The sequence below is a fragment of the Lycium ferocissimum genome, chromosome 4 (genome assembly GCF_029784015.1).
Source record: "Lycium ferocissimum isolate CSIRO_LF1 chromosome 4, AGI_CSIRO_Lferr_CH_V1, whole genome shotgun sequence".
Lineage (NCBI taxonomy): Eukaryota > Viridiplantae > Streptophyta > Magnoliopsida > Solanales > Solanaceae > Lycium > Lycium ferocissimum.
In genome coordinates, this window is record NC_081345.1 from 42,254,234 (window position 1) to 42,277,459 (window position 23,226).

General features: G+C 35.6%; 1 protein-coding gene and 1 long non-coding RNA gene across 2 annotated transcripts; both read left to right on the forward strand.

The window, feature by feature from the left end:
- The first annotated feature begins 15,939 nt into the window (after nucleotides 1-15,939).
- LOC132054067 (extensin-like) lies at nucleotides 15,940-16,647 on the forward strand. Its single transcript, XM_059446138.1, has one exon. It carries the CDS (start codon nucleotides 15,940-15,942, stop codon nucleotides 16,645-16,647), a length of 708 nt encoding a protein of 235 aa, XP_059302121.1.
- A 2,214-nt stretch (nucleotides 16,648-18,861) lies between these two features.
- Nucleotides 18,862-19,741, forward strand: LOC132054731 (uncharacterized). The gene is made up of 3 exons (XR_009414356.1): nucleotides 18,862-19,019; nucleotides 19,166-19,265; nucleotides 19,417-19,741. It is a non-coding gene; the product is annotated as an uncharacterized LOC132054731 (long non-coding RNA).
- Nucleotides 19,742-23,226: the final 3,485 nt, after the last annotated feature.

The window sequence follows — 23,226 nt, forward strand, 5'->3', positions numbered from 1 at the left end:
CAGCACTTCGCGCAGAGTAAAACGGGTATAACTTCTAGCACAGAGCTCCGTTTGAGCTCCATAATATATGGTTGGAAAGGTATTTCAAAGGCCTACAACTTTCATGTTTTGAGTTTTCTCAAATTCCTAACAGTACTACCCGAAAACTGGCCATAAGTACAACTGTCTCAGACTTAGACGAATTTAGAAGGCCTTAAGAACTTCACTTTTTGGTTTGACTTCAAAACGACTGTTTATCACCCGAATGGATTCATATAGCTAAAATATGATCTTTATACTAGTTTCATACGTTCACATCTAACTCGGATTTACGGGATATTACCGATATGGTTTAGTATGAAAGTACGAGGTGTTACAATATCCCTTGGGATCATTCGTCCTCGAATGATGGGTCGTGGTTAAGATTGGGACTGGACATGGCTTGAATACTTGAACATGAAGGAAATATGACATAAAACATAAGAGCTTGATATGGTTACGTGGGAACATGGTCATGGATCATGAGAACTAAATACGTGATTACATGGAAACATGTACTTGGGGAACATGAAACTGAGTAGCGACTACATGAATGAGAATCATAAAACATTTGTCCTCGATTTGTGACTAGTGGTTAAGAATCGCTACTAACTTTGGAATCTACAAAATTTATGGCAGGACTTCCTTCATAATTCGGACCCTCACGACATTTCTCAAACGCCTGCCAAATAACTGAAGTACCAACACACAACTCACATAGCATCTTAATACGTATGATGTGACATAACGTGATTCTTTGGATCTTGAATGTAGCTAATATAAATACTGAGCTAGCTTGAACACACGAATATTGGTTGAATGATTACATGATTACTATACATGGGGTTTGGAAGAAATGCGTAGGCACGAATGACATAAGTACTGGAAATAGGCATGAACATGACACGATTACCTGGGCGTGAGATGTATGACATGGGACATAAATACACGAAGACTGGATGACATGAATACATGAGTGCTAAACTGTCATGAGATACGAATACGTGTGAAAATGGATATCGTAACATGGAATCTGGATGTCGAAAACATGATTGTTACAACATGTGGGTTGAATACTAAGCGCGTGTAGGATTTGGATACTTAGAGACTTAATCATAGACATTCGTATGTCACCATGGTAATATGAGATAGGAGTATGAATCAGGCTTTGAATGTAAGCGCAACTATGACTTAGGCTTTGAATGTAAGTGCAACTCGATGTGAAAGCGACAGACTTGAGTCATATAACAAGAATATGATCCTAAAATAGGTGTTCATAAATCTCTAGCATAGGCATGACATGAATACGTCGAATCTGAGTAGGATACTCCCGAGATAAGTACCATAGGGCACATGAAAAGATATCTATTTGAATATAGGAATGCACCTTACTTCTGATTATCTTGCTAGCTGTTAATCATGATTATAAATACCTTAGCTCATCTTGCTCATTCTCGTGAGCTAATTATAGAGGACCGAGAGAAAAGGAATTATTAGTACTATTTATATAAGATACTTTGCTTTGGAGAACAGACATGACATGGTGCATTGTACATGGAGGACGTAACGTGGAACATGCGTACATGGGAACGTGAGTCATATGGCATGAAACGTGAATAGCATGACATGGGGCATGGGACCATGAGCAACCTGACATTTACATGAGTACATCATGGATGCATATCGTGGCGTACGGACCTAATTTCATGAGTATTGAGCTATTAATAAGACATAAGCGTGATTTGCGTGGAGTACAATTGTAGGCTCACTCTTGGGCACTCATAGACGTACATGGGGATGGATAAGATATCACTTTTGGAACTTAGCTATACTTACAGAATGGGACATGGTTCAACATAGTTTACTCTTATTACTGTAAGTCGACACTCTCATTATAAAATAAGACTCATGAAGGCAAGGATCATAGGCATAAATGCTTCGTTCGTCAAGCACCTAAGGCATAAGTAGAAAGTTATCTTGAACTTAAACGGGCATAAGTACTTCGGAAAAGAAAATGGCATCCTTTGTGCCAAGCTACGAGTCGCTTTAAAAACAAACCGAGAGGAACATAAGCATGAGTTACGTAGAATCGTGGGTAGGACATCCATCTTGACTTACTCTTCTCATTACCTACCAACCCAACTGTTATGCTATCTCTATATGTGGATGCTCAAAGAAGTCGGTCGTGGGCACGAGTACGTGAGAACGTAGGTAGCATAACTTTGGAGTTGAAATAAATCATTTACCTAAGGCATTTTTCCCTTGTTCAAGGACCAGGTGGGCATTAGGATTCTTAGTCTTTAAACTATTGTGTTACCTTCTCCTCAATCATTATCAAAATCAACATCATTTTCGGAAAGCACTTAGAAGCTAGAACGTGGTCATGGGTATAAAAGCACGATAGATACGTGAGACATGAATGCGGTCTTTAACCTTGGACATGAGTACAACCTGATGTGAGAAACATGAAAGAACATTCCCTCGCATAGCTTACTATCGTATGGAGACTTAATTCTTGTATCTTAAACATGGAGTGTAAAGCTTTAACAAGGGCATAAGATAGGTATGCTATGCATGTGTAGAGTACATTTGGGCATTGGTACTACATAGTGCATGAATTATTCAGAAATTGGAACCGCTATACCTTTAAAACCCGCTATTCGATCTAGAACTTTATCTCATAACATAATTACCTAGTACTTGATCTCAACGGGCATGACAAAAATTGCATTCTACGCACCTTACCTTGGCTACATGAAATTGTGATCCTTTGACATAATCCCCTTAACCTATCAACTTACAAAACACATAATCTATATCGGCACCTTATCGCACGATCTCCCCCTTAGTTCAAGAGCTGACGTTTAAAGCCTGTGGATCTCTCGAGTTAGCGATAAGTGGTCATCTAGTGGTTCTGCTAATTTCCTCTAAAATACTGAAGACTCATTTCTTCTGCTTACTTAAAGCAAGTCTTACTTACTGGGAAAACTGGATTACTTAAATGAACGGGTTTCTAATGTACATAACTGGCATACTAGCTTTGTCAGTCTTGAGGAAAACTCTTTTCTGATAACTCTTAAAGGCTCTTCTCCTGTAGCTTGCTCTCTTACTGCTTAGATGATTTTCTTCTTTCACTAATTTCTATACCTCAAATTTAACTTAAACCCTTTGGGTTCTAACACGCCTTTGGTGTACTCAGACAGTTATCCATTTAGTAGTGCTAACTTGACTAAGTAACTCAAATCGTGCTTCTACTAACTCTGCCGAAAATTTCTAATTCACTGTATCTATTCAAACTTACTTACTATGCTTCTGTTAACCACTTGCTAGCATCACATTATCTAATTCTTCTCTGAGTACTAAAGTGAAGCATAAGGTTATTTCTAACTTTTCCTCCTTATCGACTCTATTCTGGGGTTGTATACTATCTTTCTGAACTATAGACACGGATCACACCTAGGGAAATTTCATCTGTCTCAAATGAGAAATTGGAACAACTAACCCCAAACTCCCTATACACTTTCAAAATTATATCATACTATACACATCAGGGATAAATACTTAATCACATAACCTAAGAGGGAATTGTCATATCTTTTATCTCATAGTAATATCTGCTTCTTGTAGTAACTCACTAACATCATACTCTCTAGGTCCGATTCGAATAAGCTTAAATAAATTATGACTAACCCTACAAAAAAAATTCAATATCGTCTGCTCATGATTTTCTTATCGCATCAATCCCTTCCTAGTCATGTACATAGATCATATGGCAAAAATATATATATCCTTAAAAAAAATCAAGACTTTCTAGTATTACAGGTGGTTGGCTCTTAGGCTATTTCCTGCTCAAAACTATGTTGACACCCAATTTTGTCCCGCCTTCCCTAAATATTTATTTACATTTATAGTAATTTTGGCAATTTAAGAAATGATTATTTATACTTTATTATAATTATTGACTTTTACTAATACTGACATTTTATTATCTTGTTGTTTTATTACCGTTACTACTACCACTATTACTACAATTATTATTATTATTATTATTATTATTATTATTATTATTATTATTATTATTATTATTATTATTATTATTATCATTATTATTTTATTATTTTATCATTACCGGTATTATGATAATCTGCATTTTATCATTTCAGCATTTCTACCATCTTATGCACATGCATCGCATTTGTTTCCGCACAATTAAATAACAATATTTTATTTACTGTTGACTTTCAAAATATTGCACGGCAATTACGACGTCATACGATTTTATCTGACACGTACTTTATATCAGATAACATTTTAACACGCGAAAGGTCTATATTTAGAATTAGAAAGCCCATTGTCACCTAAAATAGTACCCTACCTGTTAATAACCAGCCCAATATCATTAGCCCATGTTAATCAGCCCACATTTAATTCAGCCATCAGCCCACATTCGTTTAATGCCCGGCCCACGTCTAATTAATCAACCCAATCCAAAAAAAAGGGGGCGACCCGACCCGATTCCCTTCAAGAGGGAAACCACTAGGGTTATCCCTCATTTTCTTCAGCGCCGCACACCACACCTCCTCTCTTTCCCCTTCATCTCCGCCGCACCTCTTGCTCCTCTCTCCCTTCCCTTCCGTTTTTGGAGAAGATCCAAATCGCCCTTTAACCATGGACAGATTACCCCCCTCCCATTCTCGTGTAAACCTCGCTCATCTCTCTTCCCTTTTGTCTCTTTCTCTCCTCTGCATTTCTCGACCAAAACGGCAAAATCACAGGCTTATTTCGCCTTCCTCAGGCCTTGCATGGCCATTTCGGGGAAGGCAATTAATATCCGATTCAGAGGTCAACGGTTGAAAGTTTGGATTTGGGTCATCTGTTCCCGCTTCTGCTTTTAAGTCTGAGAGCATTTTAATGGATTTCGTCTGTTTGTGAAGTAAATCTGTCTTTATTAGTTCTTTTTTTATTTTTCGGGTACAAAAGTTTTTATGATTCTTGTCTCCTTCTTCTGATTTTCTGGTCAAAGACAGACGAGAACCCCTATACGTTTGTTTTTTGAAAAGAATTCGAGCCCGCCCAATTTTCGTTTTAAAAAAAAAACCTAGCAAACCCTAATCCGTTGATATAAATAATCGTCTCTGGGCTCATTTTGAGGGGAGATCGAAAAATCCCCAAAAGTATAAGTCCTTCAGTAAGCGAAATCTTCAGGAAAGATACAAGTTCTTGAGCCACCTAAAATTCCTTAAATTTAGTTCTTATTAGTACGTTGTGGTAGTTCGAAGTGTCGAGTCAAAAGTTCTACATCATTTTCTGTTTGGTTCACCTTGGTATCTGTTGATTTCGAGTGCATACGAGTTGATTCGTGGTGTTCGAAATAGATCGGAAGCTCAAACCCACTTCGCTACACCCGAAGAAGGTAATTTCTCTTCCTTTAAACAATGTGCTTACATTCGGGTCTACAAGCATGTCTATTTCGAGTGGTGTTTAGATCAGCTTGCTTCAGTTTGATTATGTGTTTGTTTTATTTCATGTCTGTTATGTGCTTGTTAATATTTGTGATTAATGGTTAAATTAATGGTTAGTTTAGTATGGTTAACAGTTTTAACAGTATAAGCCGGTTTTGTTCTAGTTTAATATAGTGTCATCTACTTATATGTTAGTTTAGTGGCTATTGCATGATCGCTTTAGTGTAGCCCAGTTCAGTTTGGGGTTAGTTTTAATTATTGTTGTCGTGATTAGTCTTTAAGTATGTTATTAGTTCATGTGTTAGTTTGTTAAGTTTAGGTCTTAAGTGTTAGTTGTGCTTCATGTGTTTTGTTTAGCTTAATCATGCTTGGTTAATTTGTACATCTATTAGATGAGTTTTAAAGTGTTTAGTCTTTTATGTATTTAAGCAAGTACTAGTTAACTTCCTCAGTTGCTGTTGATGTTATATTTTATATGATGCTGTTAGGAATGGGTTAGGCTAAGTTGATGGCTAGTTTATGATGAAGTTAAATCGTGTAGAGGTAGTTTAAGAATGATTAAGGTTTGTTTGTTTAAAGCCTGGTAATATGGTGTTCTAAGCTAATTTAGCTATGAATTGGCATCTCTTTTAACTCAGCGTAGTTATTATCTTAAAAAAACTGTCCATGTTTACCTATATTTGTGGGAGGTGATTTATAAAGTATGAATCTGTTTTGTGGTGGATGAGTCTAACTTGAAGAAAGATAGTTTATTTCGGAAGTTTCTCCCTCTGTGAAATTCAGATATCCGCTATTGATGTCATTTAAGGGTATAGAAATGCATGCTAGGCTTGAACTCTTGAGTTTAAATGGTATTGTCATGATGTTGACAATTAGTTCTTTGTGTATTTGCCTCGAAATATGTACTGCTAGAGGGTCTGTTTGGCTGGTAAACATGACACTGTTTGGCCAGTTATTTTAATATCAAAATTGGCTTAAAGAGATTGCTTGGTTGGTATTTTATTCCCCCTGCTAGTGTATATAAGAAACTATCCTAAAATAGGTATTGGTCCTAAAGACCAGGTTTCCTCTTTCTAGAAATAGGTTAACTATTTCTCTGTTTGATACTGTGAGTAGTGCACTCAACATTCTGTATATTACTAAAGTTTGGTTAAATTATTTGGAAGATTTGGTCTCACTTCAGGAGTAGATTTGTTCCAAGGGTTGGCTTCCTTCACATGTCTAGCTGGATTGTTTTCTAATTTAAGATGATCTCTGGCTGTTTTCTTTAGTTACTGTGTTATTAATTGAATAGATCTTCTCGTGTGGTATGTGTTAGAAAATGAAAAGTTCTGTTTTCAGTCAGTTATCTCTTTCTTTCTTTGTTTAGTCTGAGGTTGTTTAAACTCTTAAGTTTGGGTTCAGTTTGGTCCATTCTGTTTAACTATAGTGTCAGTTGTTCAATGGTTCAGTTTAAATTCATTATGCTAGTTATAGTGTTTAGCGTGCCCAGTTCGTTTGTTTAGCTCACCATGTCTAGCTATGGTGTTGGCTCCTTTGCTTGTTTGGTCGGGTTGCAAGTATACTGTATTCTGATTATGCATATGTGTGTATATCTTGAGTATTCTCTAGTTAATACGTTTGTGGGGAGGTTAGATTGGTCATTATGGATCAAGCTTAAACCCTCCCCGGTGTTAGCCATGCCTGGGATTCACGAAATCCCTTGGAACTTGTGCAACATCGGGAAGACGGGGGCGAAAGCTTTCCAATATTAACCTTCTATATATCCCTATGAATGTGTATACATAAGGCATACTTGAATATATAATACATATACATAATCTATTGAATTGTCTTAAATTTATATTTTATATATTTAACTTTTCACTGATTAGATACTAATCCTTTCCCTTATTTTTTTTTGCATGACCATCGCATATGAGTCCGAGGGGCTCGTTCGTCTTCCGCATTCGGTGTTGGGCTAAAAGACCAACGCAATCTCCTCTGTCCAGCCACCTGTTCGTAGCAAAGAGAGCAAAAAATATATATATAGCAAAACAAAATTTTGGGCCAAAGCCCAACAGGCGTGAACAGTCCCCACAGGCCTAAGAAATGGGCTGAACCCATTTCCGACAACAGTCCCATTGCAGCAGCTTTTTTAAAAAAAAAATGGGCTGTGCCATTTATATTTTCACTTCCCATTTATTTTGTGTATTCAATTTTTGCAGCTAACTCTTTGTTTGTTTTATTTTTCTTAGCTTAAATGAACCTTAGCAAGATTAGTAGGTTTAGTTTTAGTGACGGGTAGTTAGGAAGATCAATAATTAATTTCCCGAGTTTCATTCTCTTCCATTATATCAAAATTATTTACAATACCTATAACATTTATATTTCTTAGAATAATTGATTTATAAAGTGGCATAATTATATATTTAAGCTATAGGGAATCATAATTCATATTGACTATCTTAAAGATTTCGAATCATCATTACTATGTAGATAATAATGTAAGTATATTTCATAAAACATCGTTTTCAAGGTTTATCCAACTAAACATATTTTATCCGAGCCTAGTTAAATAAAGTCGGGAAGATAGAAAGAAATTCATCACCCTTTGCATTCTGTTCATAAAAAAAAAAAAAAAATTAGATTACCTTATTTTAACCTCTTGCACCCTGTTTATAATAAGTCTAGATTTTCTACATATAATGTAATTTTATCTCAAGTTTAAATTGGCTAATCTTTTCTTACCAGTTTCTAATTATGTGAAATTTATTCATATTTTGCAAAGTTTCAATGGCATATTATTTCAAAACTTGGCAATATTTATAAGTTGTATTTAAAACCTTTTTATATAAATTATTATAATTTCCTATAAGTCTCTATTTTAGATGGCGTTATTATTTAAAAGCTTCAGCAATATTTGTAAGTCTTATTCTAAATATTCTTTTTATGCAAAATATTATATTTTTCTATAAGTCTTATTTTAAAATAACATCACTATTCTCATTCAAAGTCTAACAGCATTTATAGATCTCATTCTAAATAGCATTATATTTAAAGCCTTAGCAATATTTACAAGTTTTTGGCATTTACGTGCATTACCATATTTTCTATGAGTTTTATTCTAAATAGCATTTTCATTTAAAACCTTAATAATATTTATAAGTATTATTTTAAACGGCATTATTACGTTTTCTTTTAAAACCTTATTAGCACTAACAAACTATTTTCTGAAATATCAAATATTATATTTGCGTCTTTAGCCCTAATTAATTAACCTAAGTTTGATCGGATAACCAGTAGTTAACGGATCTAAAGGATGCCTAACTCCTTCCCTTTAGAATAATCTAGAACCCTTACCTAGAATCGTAGCTTAAGTAGACCATTAACAAGGTTTAGTTAGTCTTACCTTAGTTAACATAGGTGCCCTAATTCACCTTAAAATCAATTAGGTGGTGACTCCAAAAAAATAAAACAATATAGGAATCACCAATATGTTGTACCTAGTTTAACCCGTTTAAATGGGGTATAACAAACTACCGTGGAAAATTTATGATTGCTGCAGCTAATTTCATAACATGTTACTCTGTAGGGTCTTAAATCTGAACTATCATCCTTATATTGTAGCTCCATGGCCGGATAATCCAAATAAACTTATTCTGTAAGGTATATAACTTATGTGTCTTTGCCATGCCGAAACTTGTTTTTAAAATGGTACTAAAACCCGATAAACACACCACGCACTATTTGGCAAGTCTTGGGTCTCGAATTTCCTTCTTTGCCGCTTACACATTTGATACGTTCGTAATTCGATGAAAAAAAATGTTACTTCATTGCTCTAAGCTGCGCATGGCACGAATTAGAATAATTCCCGATGACTCCATCGAAAGCAACACATCGATAAGGATTGGATTTACATCATCCTCATCCATTGAGACGTGGCATATTCGGTAGAATGGGAAACAACACACGAGTCCGAGTGATTTTCGAGAACATAGCTCATTGCACGATCTAGAGTTGAAAGAAGTGAGACAATCTTAAATGTCTTGGTGGTCAATGTTTATATGTGTGGGCGCCACACACATATAAAAGTGACCCCACGGACTTGTTTCATAGAATTCCTAAGACACTTGAACCTAGGGCTGCGATACCAAGCTTTGTCACGCCCGAACCACGGCACAGGCGAAACACGGCACTCGGTGCCTTCTTGCGTGTGACCGAGCGAACCACATGGCTTGCTGAATCATCATGAGGCATAACATGAGCGGAATATAACGTGAATGCATGATGAACCTTTATAAAACGTAGTAAGTCATAATACTTAATAAAATACTTGTTTAAACATGAGTGCGGAAATAACATGAATGAGCCAAAATGGCTATACGACTCCGAATGTCTGACATAACATAGCGACTTGTCTAGTCTATGAAACCTCTATCATGAGTCGACCGGAAAACATACTTGCGGGACAAGGCCCCAAAGATACCTTAGATGCATAACTAATCATAAAATAAAAGTTGACTAAACCCCGAATGAGATGGGGCTCACCAATGAGGCCGATACGAGCAAATCCTGCGGCGGATGCGGCGTCCGTAAATACGTACTGCATCGTGAAATGCAGGCCCCGGCAATAAAAGGGGACTTGCACATTGAATGTACTAGTATGTAAAGCAACTGAAAGAAATAACATGGGACATGAAGTAACATGATAAGAACTGAAACTGAAAATCTGGACATGAGCATGAGCATGAGTACATGTATATATAACATAAGTAAAACATGATAAGTAGAGAGAGCATTTCATAAACCGACATGTGATATTATCACGTGGGTACGTGAGTCCGGTCTACTCGCCGCGACCAATGAGCTCTCATACCTTGCCAGGATATAAGATGGTATCGTGCCTGATGGATCCATTCAGTGTAAAATTAAGGTATCGTCCTATCTGGACGGAGCGATCCTTGTCCTACGGTGGCTACGTAGTTTCAGGCTATCTGAGCCTTCTCGGTAATTTGTGCAACTCCCAAAAATATGAACATAATATAGTTGGCTAAGAAGCCCATGATTTTCGTGAAATAACTTGTAATCATGATTTCACGAAGTAACTTGTAACATAGCTTGTATCTTGGTTTTATGAAATAACTTGTATTTAGCATGTATATTTCTTGTATCATGGCATGAAAATAATTATATGATTTAATTGCATGAAAACTTGTAGACATATAGAATATTCATGAAATAATCATTCTTAGTCAAAAACATGCATGCAAGAACCCATGGAATACAAAATATGGGTTTTCATGGATTACTTTACGTATTCTCAATAATCATAAAGAAATATTAAGAACTCAATGATGGAATTATAACAATTCATACTGAAATATAATCATGGACATGGACCTAGGGTTATCATAAGCATGGTATAGAAACCCTAGTTTTAGTAGAGAATCATAATTTATGGATTATGAGCGTGGGGAAGAAACAATGATGTTCCCACACGTAGATAGTAACTCTACATACCTTAGTTGCTCCAAAACTTGAATTAAAGACTTGAGCTTTGAAGAGATTTCCAAAATCTTGAATTCTTGAACCTTGAGATGGGTTTTCTTGAAAACCCTATGTTAGAAATGATGGATTCTTGCTTAATGATCATGTACGTATGTTGGAATTGACTTGGATTGCATGGAATAGGCTTACCTTGAAGTTTCTTGAAGGTTGGGAGAGAAGAGCTTAGTCCTGGGGCTTAAGAGACTTCTTTAGGGTTCTTTACCTTAAAAAAATTGGTTTAAAACGAAGTGGGAATGAATATAATGAAATTTGGCTCTTAAAACGTCGTGGTCGGTGCGCGGTCGCGCGCCTGGAGGTTATGCCCGCGCGGCGGCGTGCAAGAATATCTTGCCTTTGGTGCGCGATCGCGCGCGCAAGCACTTGCGCGAGTAAAACGGGTATAACTTCTAGCACAGAGCTCCATTTGAGCTCCATAATATATGGTTGGAAAGGTATTTCAAAGGCCTACAACTTTCATGTTTTGAGTTTTCTCAAATTCCTAACAGTACTACCCGAAAACTTGCCATAAGTACAACTGTCTCAGACTTAGACGAATTTAGAAGGCCTTAAGAACTTCACTTTTTTTGTTTGACTTCAAAACGACTGTTTATCACCCGAATGGATTCATATAGCTAAAATATGATCTTTATACTAGTTTCCTACGTTCACATCTAACTCGGATTTACGGGATATTACCGATATGGTTTAGTATGAAAGTACGAGGTGTTACAAAAAGTATACAAGACGTAATATAATACTACCTTATTTGTACGTAATATTTATGTCAAATCATATAATTAGTTTATCATATATAGTTAAGTGATAGATTGATCTAAGAGTATTAATTAATTAACTTCCGTTAGCGATAACAACTTTAACAACACATACTATGTATTCATTGAGTTGATGCAAACACAAAGTGTGAATAGATTCTGCAAACCTTGTCATCATCAACACCTTTTATCTCTTTATTATCCACTCTCTATGTATGACGATATGCATAGGTAGGTGGTAAATGAGTGATGTTGTGGAATGCATAGGATCCCACTTCATCCTTAATTAAAAGTTTCTAATTCAAGCACCGTAAATAAACAAAAATATATTCCAAGTAAGCAACTTTTTCATCCTTTATGGACCCTACACGATACAAGTCGGATTAATCCGAGCCAATGACTCCGGATACCAAATGATTATAAGGAAAAAAAAAAGAATAAAGAAGTCAAGTAATTTTTGTTTTCCTTGCTAGATTTACAAGACAGAATAGTCATCACGTATGGGTTACGCGACCTTATATAGCCACGTCCAAGTGGCGGAGGAATTCATTCAACCAGATATCGTCTTCTCTTTCTCTTCATTTTGTTCAATTCTATTTTGGCATGAAGTCTTGAAACGTTGGCAGACTTATTGAGAAGAAGATACACGTGGCAGTGATTGCGAGTTCGGATGAACCTCAAAACTTTAAGACTTAGAAGTCATCGCATGCATATGATGATCAGTACGAGTAATACATTCAAATTGACCATACGTACTTCAAAGGAATAAACCATTTCTATTAGACCAAATACCAAGTGTTATATACAAGACTAGTTAAGATTTACCATAAAAACACTTTAAAATGGTGACAATATAATAAGTGGCCTCAAAGGGGATTAGCTAGTCCAAATCGGACCGCCGTAATGCCATACGTAAATTATAGCGTAAGGTAACGACATATATATACCACAAAAACATATATAACAACTGAACAGTAGTGAAAGATTGGATAGCCTGTATATTGCATTCTATTTTACATTCTTTATTTCAGTATGCATTAATAGAAGAAAACTTCAAACACCTCATGTCTGAAGTGGTTTCGAAATGGGTGAACATGCAAAAAATTTATAAACTCGAGGCATATCTTAAACAGTGGCATCAAAATCGGATATTCGTGCACTTCAAGCTAGCTCGTATTTAGGTTTAGAGGATTATAAAGGTGAGTGCCTTTTATTTTATGATTCATTCTCCATTAAAAAAATTCAATTTCTAGGTTCGTGTGTAAAACATATTTGCTTACCCATTTATGATTGTTGCGACATATCAATCTTTCTCATCATTTTATAGTATACGATATGTCAACATCAACATGAAGCTTATAATATAACACCCTTTCTCCTTCTTCTTCTTGTTCTTTCGAGGATTGAAACAAATGAAGCAACAAGAATTCCATTTCGTCCTTTAATTCCATCGTCTATGCAACCCCGTCCTCCGGTTCGGACTCTGGGACCCAATCCAGGAACCGACAAACATCGTGCCAATATAGCAAGCGGGATTACTAAAAAGAACTTTGCTGACAGTAAAAAAGTTTCTTTTGCTCCTCCTCTTCCTCCTACTAAACATGAATAATGTACTTTTTGGTGTGGCCACGGTTACTACTCGTGAATTAGTGTCTACTATTAACATTTTTGCACACAAGATAATTCCTTTTTTGTAACAGTTATTTATTTAATGCATATACTTAACAGAGAATAATGTGCCTGCACAATATGTTTGAATTTTGGATAATAGTGAAAAGGTTATTTTATTTTATTTGGAATATATATTTACAGGTTAAAGCGCATTTTTCAGATGTTTGCACATTAACTTGCAAAGTTCCCAGTACTAAAAAATCTCTATTTTCCCGCTTAATAAAGAGAAAATTCCAGTGCACTTTGTGGGGGCGTGTGTCTTGTTTTTTCTTATATTTCATTTTCAATTCCTTTTTTTTTTTTTTTTTTTTTGGTTTTCTTAAATTAGCTAACTAATTATTAAGAAAAAGTCAAATATTTAGAATATAGTTTGAATATAACTAAAAAAGGAAATACTAAAGTCCAAAGCTTATTTATGAGAATCTAAATTAGAAAATATATATTTTATAAATTCTTTTTCTATTGAAAACAATTAATCTTTTTTTGGTTATCGTAGTTTTCCAATTTCCAAAAGTAAAACTTACTAAAAATAAAATCAAAATGTCAAAATTAGACCTACGAGAAACATCTAAATGCTAAAATGGCATAAAAACCAGGAAGAGCAAAAAATTGTGTGACCACAATCTAGAACAAAAGATGTGTGTAATATATCAAGATAATCAATGTATCTTGTGATCTTAAACATGTCAGATAAGATGTTGGAATTAAAGAGTTACTGAATATAAAAAATGATATTATATTCTTTTTTCGAAAAATAAGACACATAAATTGAAGTAAAAGGACGGTAACACAAACTCATAGTCCATCTCTAACAAAAAAAAGACAATGTTCGTCTTGAATGTGTTGAGATATAACTGTAGTGTTCCTTAGTTATATGAGTTATGATCAATCTCTCTTTTGAAGTATAATTGAGCCTGAGAGGTAGAATTTGATTAAACGGATGTACTATATCCTAAAAGAAGATCTAGTGGTAATTGGACATCATACAACAACAATAACAACATACCCAGTGAAATTCCACAAAGTGAGAATTGGACATCATATTTTTTTTTTTTTTTTGAAAGTTAGGAAGCAACTCTACTATTAAGTTTATAGAGGTGTTTACTAAATACACAAACAACGAAAGGCAGTTAGCTGACTATCCTTCGCCAGAAAATCATATTTGTGTGAATAGAGATAAGTATTAACATAATGTTTTATACATATATATTAAATCTGTTAGTAAAATTCCTGAATTTGCCACCAAATGAATTCCGCCGTACAATAATTTTCATTCGTATTTTTTCGGTTTCATTTTTCTTGTTATTTGAATCACCAAATTGGCGCGTATTCAATGAGTCTCACTTATTTCCCCTCTCACCAAGTATGTGACCCATTCAATTCTCAAATTTTATGTGACCCATTCAATTCTCAAATTTTCTTTGTATAAGCCCACAACAGTCAATAGTCAAAATCATTTAAATAACAGTTCAAAAATATATATATATAATATATAGAAATTGTAATTCCCTCCCCATTTCCCTTCCCCTACCCCCTATGTAATCAATTTAAAAAAAAAAAAAAAAAAAAAAAAAAAAATCTAAAAAGTTCAAGTCCTATTATAACAAAAGCGTATTAATAACAAACCTACAAGAGCCTGTTTGGATTGGCTTATTTTAGGTCTTTTAAGCCAAAAATAACTTTTAAGCACCTTTGTAGTGTTTGGCTAAAATAAAAAAGTGTTTTTAAGCATTTGTCTTTGAGCCAAAACAACAAAACTAAACCAAAATCATAAGTTAGAATTACTTAGAATTACTAAGAGCCCGTTTGGATTGGCTTATAAGTTGGCTTATAAGCTGTTTTCAGCTTTTTTTTTGAGTGTTTGTGTTATATCATTTTGTGCTTAAAATAAGCTCAAAAAATAATTTAGCCCATTTGACTTTGTTATGACTACCAGCCGAAAAATTTATAAAAAAAATAAATTTGACTACCCCAACTTATTTTTTTTTTAATGATACGGATAATGCCTTATAGAAATAAGCCAATCCAAAAATCTCTAACTTATGACTTTTGGCTTATAAGTCAAAAGCCATAAGTCCATCCAAACGGGCTCTAACTCCAACAAAATCAAGAATGAATCCTCAAAATACGTAACACTTTTTAGCTTATGCGTGTGAGAAATTATAAGTCAATGGTTAAAAAGGTGAGTGACTTCAAACTTTTTATTAATTTTTTATTAGACAAATTCATTTCCTATGTAAGTTTCTATGTAACTCTAAACAGTCAATGGTCAGAGCTTCCACAAACAAGAAAACTTGCTACGAGAAGAAAGACTTGATTGTTTGTAGAAGACAAAAAAACTGCTTAGTTTCAGATTTCATGTGTATAAATACACATACTTGTTTCACAATGACACATCAATCTTTCTCATCATCCTCATTTTAATATAATTGTGCAACAATAATATTAACTAAGACTTTAGAAAACAGCAGCTCTCTAATAGTATCATGAAACCATTCCTCCTATTTCTTCTTGTTCTTGTTATTTCAAGGATTGAAACAAGTGAAGCTACAAGAACTCTTGATGAAACTCATCTTCTATTGCCATCTTTGCAAACCCGTCCTCCAGTTAAGACTCCATCACCCAATCCAGGAACCGGCAATAGTGTGAATATGGCAAGCACGATTACTGAAAGAAACTTTGCCGGTCGTAAAAAAATTGTTTTTGCTCCCCCTCCTCCTCCTACTAATGCATACCCTCATGATGAAACTCATCTTCTATTGCCATCTTTGCGAACTCGTCCTCCAGTTAAGACTCCATCACCCAATCCAGGAACCGGCGCCAATGGGAATATGGCAAGCACGATTACTGAAAGAAACTTTGTCGGTCATAAAAAAGTTTTTTTTGCTCCTCCTCCTCCTCCTTCTACTAATGCATACCCCCATGATAAAACTCATCTTCTATTACCATCTTTGAAAACTCGTCCTCCAGTTAAGACTCCATCACCCAATCCAGGAACCGGCGCCAGTGTGAATATGGCAAGCACGATTACTGAAAGAAACTTTGCCGGTCGTAAAAAAATTGTTTTTGCTCCTCCTCCTCCTCCTACTAATGCATACCCTCATGATGAAACTCATCTTCTATTACCATCTTTGAAAACCCGTAGTCCAGTTAAGCCTCCATCACCCAATAAAGGAACCGGATATTGTTGCTGAATATGGCAAGCACGATTACCGAAAAGAAACTTTGCGGCCGTAAAAGTTGTTTTTGCTCCTCCTCCTCCTCCTACTAATGCATACCCTCATGATGAAACTCATCTTCTATTACCATCTTTGCAAACCCGTCCTCCAGTTAAGACTCCATCACCCAATACAGGAACAGGCTCTAGTGTGAATATGGCAAGCACGATTACTGAAAGAAACTTTGCCGGTCGTAAAAAAATTGTTTTTGCTCCTCCCCCTCCTTCAACTAATGCATACCCTATTGATGAAACTCATCTTCTATTACCATCTTTGAAAACTCGTCCTCCAGTTAAGACTCCAACACCCAATCCAGGAACCGAGGCCAGTGTGAATATGGCAAGCAGGGTTACTGAAAGAAACTTTGCTGGCCGTAAAAAAGTTGTTTTTGCTCCTCCTACTACTAATGCATACCCCTCAAAATAATGTCCTGTGTCCATTGCTACTACTCAAAAATAAGCTTAGCATTTTTTAAAACAAGAACTCATTTGTATTATTATTCAATTAATTCATGCTTAACAAAGAATAAATCAAGGCTTACATTCTGATTGTGCCGGTGAAGATCTCACACACAATAGGTGTAGATTCAATTCTCACTATCGTTTTATTTTTATTCTTTTTGTACATGTTACCGTACATCTTAATTTGTGTACATTTTTTTGCACGGAGTGCCCTTCTTTTGGGGTGGTCTTTAAATTTTGCCCCTCATATTTGTGGTCTTTAAATTATGCCCCTCATATTGCTGGTCTTTAATTTTTGCCCTTCGCATTGCAACTTTGAACTTTCGCGCCGAAATAATGAGGTTCTGAGTTCGAACCCCCGCTCAAGCATAAATTAAAAAAAAAAAATCGCAAGACAAGGTTTGGGTCGCGTGTATGCCGGACCCGGCATACTTTTGTTAAGGAATTACACATTTTATGCCGGACCCGCATACTCATGCCTTATGGGCAGACTTGGCATAAGTATGCCGGGTCCCATATATCTTTGATAATTCCTTCACAAAGTTATGCGGGTGGGGGCATATTTTTAATCGGGCAAACTTTTATGCGGACCCTTGATAACTTTGTGAAGGAATTATCAAAGTTATGCGGACCGATACTTATGCCAAGTTCGCCCATAAGGCATAAGTATGCCGTATAACTTTGGTAATTCCTTCACAAAGCATGCTACAAGGCATACTTTTAATGGGCAAACTTTTATGCCGGATCCGGCATAAACTTTTGAATGAATTATCAAAGTTATGCGGGACCCGCATACTTATGCCAAGTCATAAGGCATAAGTATGCGGACCCGCATAAGGCATAAGCCCATAAGGCCGGTCCCAAGATAACTTTGGTAATTCCTTTACAAGTGTATGCCGTTGGGGGCATAGCGAAATTTAAACTTGCCTTGCGAATTTTTTTTAAAATTTTGACTGCGTGTGGGTTCGAACCTGGAACCTATGGGTTTTAGCCGAAGGGCAAAATTTAAAAATTTCAAATATGAGGGGCAAAATTTAAAGACCACCCCAAACGAAGGGCAATTCTGCGAATTGCCCATTTGTGTATGGCACAAGCTACAGCATGCTTGGACAGTTTGTTGGTATGGTGGATGTATGAAAAAATGTTGATCAACCGTCTCTGTTTTTAGATATTTGGAATTTATTGACATAATAAAGTGCCTTTTCGTTTCTTCAATCAATGCCAGTGCTACATGATCATCAGATTGCCTCCTTTAAAATGTAATTTGAACTTTAGTTTTACGAAAGTAATAGAATTTAGTTTGGCCAATCAGTCAGGCCTCGGTGGCTGTTTCAAGGGCCCATAACTGTCAAGTCCATTGGGCCTCGATCTCTGGATTTAACAAACATGGTCAAGCCCAAAACTAAGATACTCCAATTCATGGAAAATGTTGTTGTATTGGAAAAGAGTAGTTGTGGTTGATGTTCTATAGCTCATGCATAAATATAGTTTAAGGGAGAAAGAAGGGTTTATGGTTTAGGAAAGGAACAAGCACTTGATGCTTCAGTAAGTTGCTCGGACTCTTCAAAAATGTCACCAGGTAGTGCATTTGAAGAATCCGAGCAACATATTGCTTCATGTTTATTGTAAAGATGCATGTGAAGCCTTACATCAGCAAGATCACAGGAAATACAATGTTTAGTGATCATAGAATGGACTAATTCCAGATTCATTCCATCAATTGGTAAAGCAACAAGAAGATATGATATAAACTCTCAAAACATAATGCAGACACTCATATACAAATACTTAACGAAAGTACAATAATCTGGCTGCAGGATGCGGATATTTATGGGCCTTCAATTCCTTTGATGATGCAACTCAAGGGAAAGCCGGAACTGAGCAACAGTGATGGTTTAACTACCTTCATTTTTTTCATAACCCGGCTTATTTTTGTAACAACATTTGCCCTATCCTCAAGATAGTAGTGTTATTGCTGCTTCAATTGTTGATATTCTTTCTACGCTTGCTTGCTTATCATGTTATTTGGCCAGATAGGAAGATGATTCCAATTGAAAGCTATGGTGTTATGCGTATATCGATTTTGGATCTCTTGCAGATGAAAGGGAAGCAATTGTGTGGAGAGGGCCTATGGTATGCTTCTGCCTACAAATGATGATTAATATTATTGAATGTAGTACATTTAGGGTTAAATTGAGCGAAAAAATTAAATGTTTTATGAGACATACTGAGGCGGTCGAATTCAATTGTCTAAATCCAATTAGACCCAAATGTATACTTGCAGGTCACGAAAGCCCTTGAACAGTTGACGAGGGGAGTTGATTGTGGGGTCCTAGATGTTCTTGTGATAGATATGCTTCCTGGTACCGGTGATGCCATGAGGATGAAGCTATTGCATCATGTTTAATTTCATATCAAAAACACCCAAAAAAATTGTGCACCCATGAAGAGAAAATCAAATATATCCATCATTCAGCTTGTAAGTCAATATCCATAACGCTAAATGACTGATGGTGTAACCACTAACCAGAACGACGACCCTCCACTTTCACGACCATTAAGATTCTAAATGTTGAGTCTGGGAATTGAGGATTTTCAACGCTGGGTGGGCTTTAGATCAGATTGAATGAAATTTAGGCTCGTTTAATTCATTATTATACTGGTTCAGTAAGGTTGAGTTTTAACAATTTATACAGCAAATATATGACCAATTCAGTTCAATTTTCTCATTTTCATTCCCAAGCCCAGCAGTCAACGGTCAAAGCCCTCTCATGAAACTAGCTATTCGCGAAAAAATCAAAGTCCTAATACACGTTATATTATGTCAGTATATATAAATACGTACATTAGAATTTCTTATATACATATGTAAAAGTAAAATCATCTTCATAACCAAATTCATCAAAATCTAATTCCTTCATTCCCCCAACTTTTCCCAACAAAATCAACATGATGAAAACTCAAAGTAACAGTGTTTCCTCTCATCTTCGTCTGATAATCATAGTATTACTTCTTATTTTCACAATTTGCAGCCAAACAAGTGACGCAGGAAGAGTTCTAAAGGAAAAAGAATATCTGTTATTAACATCACTGCAAAAAGCTCCGGTTCGTACTCCTACACCTAATCCTGGTACTGGTGCACGTACTACTACTGTTATGACTAGTCAAATTACAGAAAGAAACTTTGCAGGTAGAAAAGAAGTTGTTGCTCGTCCTCCTCCTCTTCCTTCTTTATTCACAGCATAAGGTCCAAGTTGCAGTTAATTAGCTAGCTAATTGGCTGCTCAGTGAAGATAATTAGCCCTCATTAAACGCCATTAACAACAGCATTACCTTGGATTATATAACTTGGCTGACAGTGTTAGGATCTTCAGTTCATTTATTTTATTCTTGATCATTTCATTTATTTTAATGTACTTATAAAACGAGAGCTTCAATGTACTGATTATTAGGATTTGTCCTGAATTTCCGTCCTTATTTGGATTCTACCATAATTGTGTTTATTTCATATAGGTTTTCTTGATGGAAAATGTTTCCTTGGTGGAAAAGATTTCTTCCATATTTGAATAATCCTTTCTTGGAGGAAAAGTCTCGGACTTCTATAAATTGAAAATTCGTCCCTCTCACACAATACACACAATGACGTTCACAGTGTTGTCACTAAAGAGTGGTCTTGTTTAGGGGAGATTATTCTCTCAATAAGTTTTATGCTTTTAATATTAGTTTTCGCATAGATTGCTTGACCAAACCATATTATAATATTATGCTTTTTTAGTATATTTTTTTGTTTTCTAATTTATCGTCATTAAAGGTTCGCAATTGTTAGCTTCCGCATGACATGTTGGTTATTTCGATCCCAACACTATTGAGTACAAATTAAACTGTCTTTTTCTTATTCCTAAGGCGATATGATATATATATATATATATATATACATACATATTGAGTGAAAAGTATACAAGAGGTAATATAATACCTTATTTGTACGTAATATTTATGCCAAATCATATAATTAGTTTTATCATATATAGTCAAGTGATAGATTGATCTACGAGTATTAATTAATTAACTTCTGTTAGCGATAACAACTTTAACAACACATACTATGTATCCATTGAGTTGGTGTAAACACAAAGTGTGAATAGATTCCGCAAATCTTGTCATCATCAACACCTTTTATCTCTTTAGCATCCACTGTCTATCTATGACGATATGCATAGGTAGCTGGTAAATGAGTGATGTTGTGGCATGCATGGGATCCCCACCTCAGCCTTAATTAAAAGTTTCTAATTCAAGCACCATAAATGAACAAAAATTCCAAGCAAGCAACTTTTTCGTTCTTTATGGACCCTACGCCATACAAGTCGGATTAATCCGAGCCAATGACTCCGGATACCAAATGATTATAAGAAAAGGGAAAAAACAATAAAGAAGTCAAGTAATTTTTGTTTTCCTAGCTAGTTTTACAAGACAGAATAGTCATCACGTATGGGTTACGCGACCTTACATAGCTACGTCCACGTGACGGAGGAATTCATTCAACCAGATATTGTCTTCTCTTTCTCTTCATTTTGTTCAATTCTATTTTGGCGTGAAATCTTGAAACGTTGGCAGACTTATTGAGAAGAAGATACCCGTGGCAGTGATTGCGAGTTCGGACGAACCTGAAAACTTTAAGACTTAGAAGTCATCGCATGCATATGATGATCAGTACGAGTAATACATTCAAATTGACCATACGTACTTCAAGGAATAAACCATTTCTATTAGACCCAATACCAAGAGTTATATACAAGACTAGTTAAGATTTACCATAAAAACTTATTAAAATGGTGGCAATATGATAAGTGGCCTCAAAAGGGATGGGTTAGTCCAAATCGGACCGCCGTAATGCCATACATAAATTATAGCGTAAGGTAACAACATATATAAACCACAAAAACATATATAACAACTAAACAGTAGTGAAAGATTAGATAAGCTGTATATTACATTCTATTTTACATTCTTTATTTCGTTATGCATTAATAGAAGGAAACTTCAAACAGCGCATGTCTGAAGTGGTTTTGAAATGGATGAACATGCAAAAAATTTACTAACTCAAGACATATCTTAAACAGTGACATCAAAATCAGATATTTGTGCACTTCAAGCTAGCTCGTCTTTAGGTTTAGAGGATTATAAAGGCGAGTGAGACTTTTATTTTATGATTCATTCTCCATTAAAAAAATTCAATTTCTAGGTTCGTGTGTAATACATATTTGTTTACCCATTTATGATTGTTGCGACTTATCAATCTTTCTCATCATTTTATAGCATACGATATGTGCAACAACATTAACATGAAGCTTATATTAACACCCTTTCTCCTTCTTCTTCTTCTTGTTCTTTCGAGGATTGAAACAAATGAAGCAACAAGAATTCCATTTCGTCCTTTAATTCCATCGTCTATGCAGCCCCGTCCTCCGGTTCGGAGTCGGGGACCCAATGGCGAAATTTTAAGAATGTACGGAAAGAGCTGAATCTTGTGATTGAGGAGTCGCACCCTTTCAAGTGTTTCAACTCCAAAAAAGAGAAAAGAAGACTAGTGGTATTAAAGGCCAAACCCATCGATAGACACCTGTGATCGTCCACTTCAGCACCTAAAGTGACCCTTGTTCCATTTAGACACTTCAGGTGGGTCATTTCTATTTCACTAGACTACAAGAGAACAGGCTATTAGCTAGGAATTCTAGATAGGAAATCCAGATCCATAGCTAATATTCAACATTAGCTAGGGATTTAGCTAGAAAAGTGTCATTCCCACAAAAAAATCGATCGAAAATTTAGTCAGAATATAGCTAGGAATTAGCTAGGGCCGATTCCTAGCTAAACTTTAGCTAGAACATTTTCCTAGAAAAATCTGTGGCTAATTTTTAGCGGGAATTCCAATTTGGCGCCAATTTTCTTTTTCCAAATGATTATGGTTTAGCTAGGATACAATCCGTGGCTAATCCCTAGCAATATGTTAGCTAGGGAAGTGTCCTAGCTAATTGTCTAGCTAAATTTTAGAAGGAATTCTATTTTGGCGCTAAAAAAAATTCTCAAAAGATTG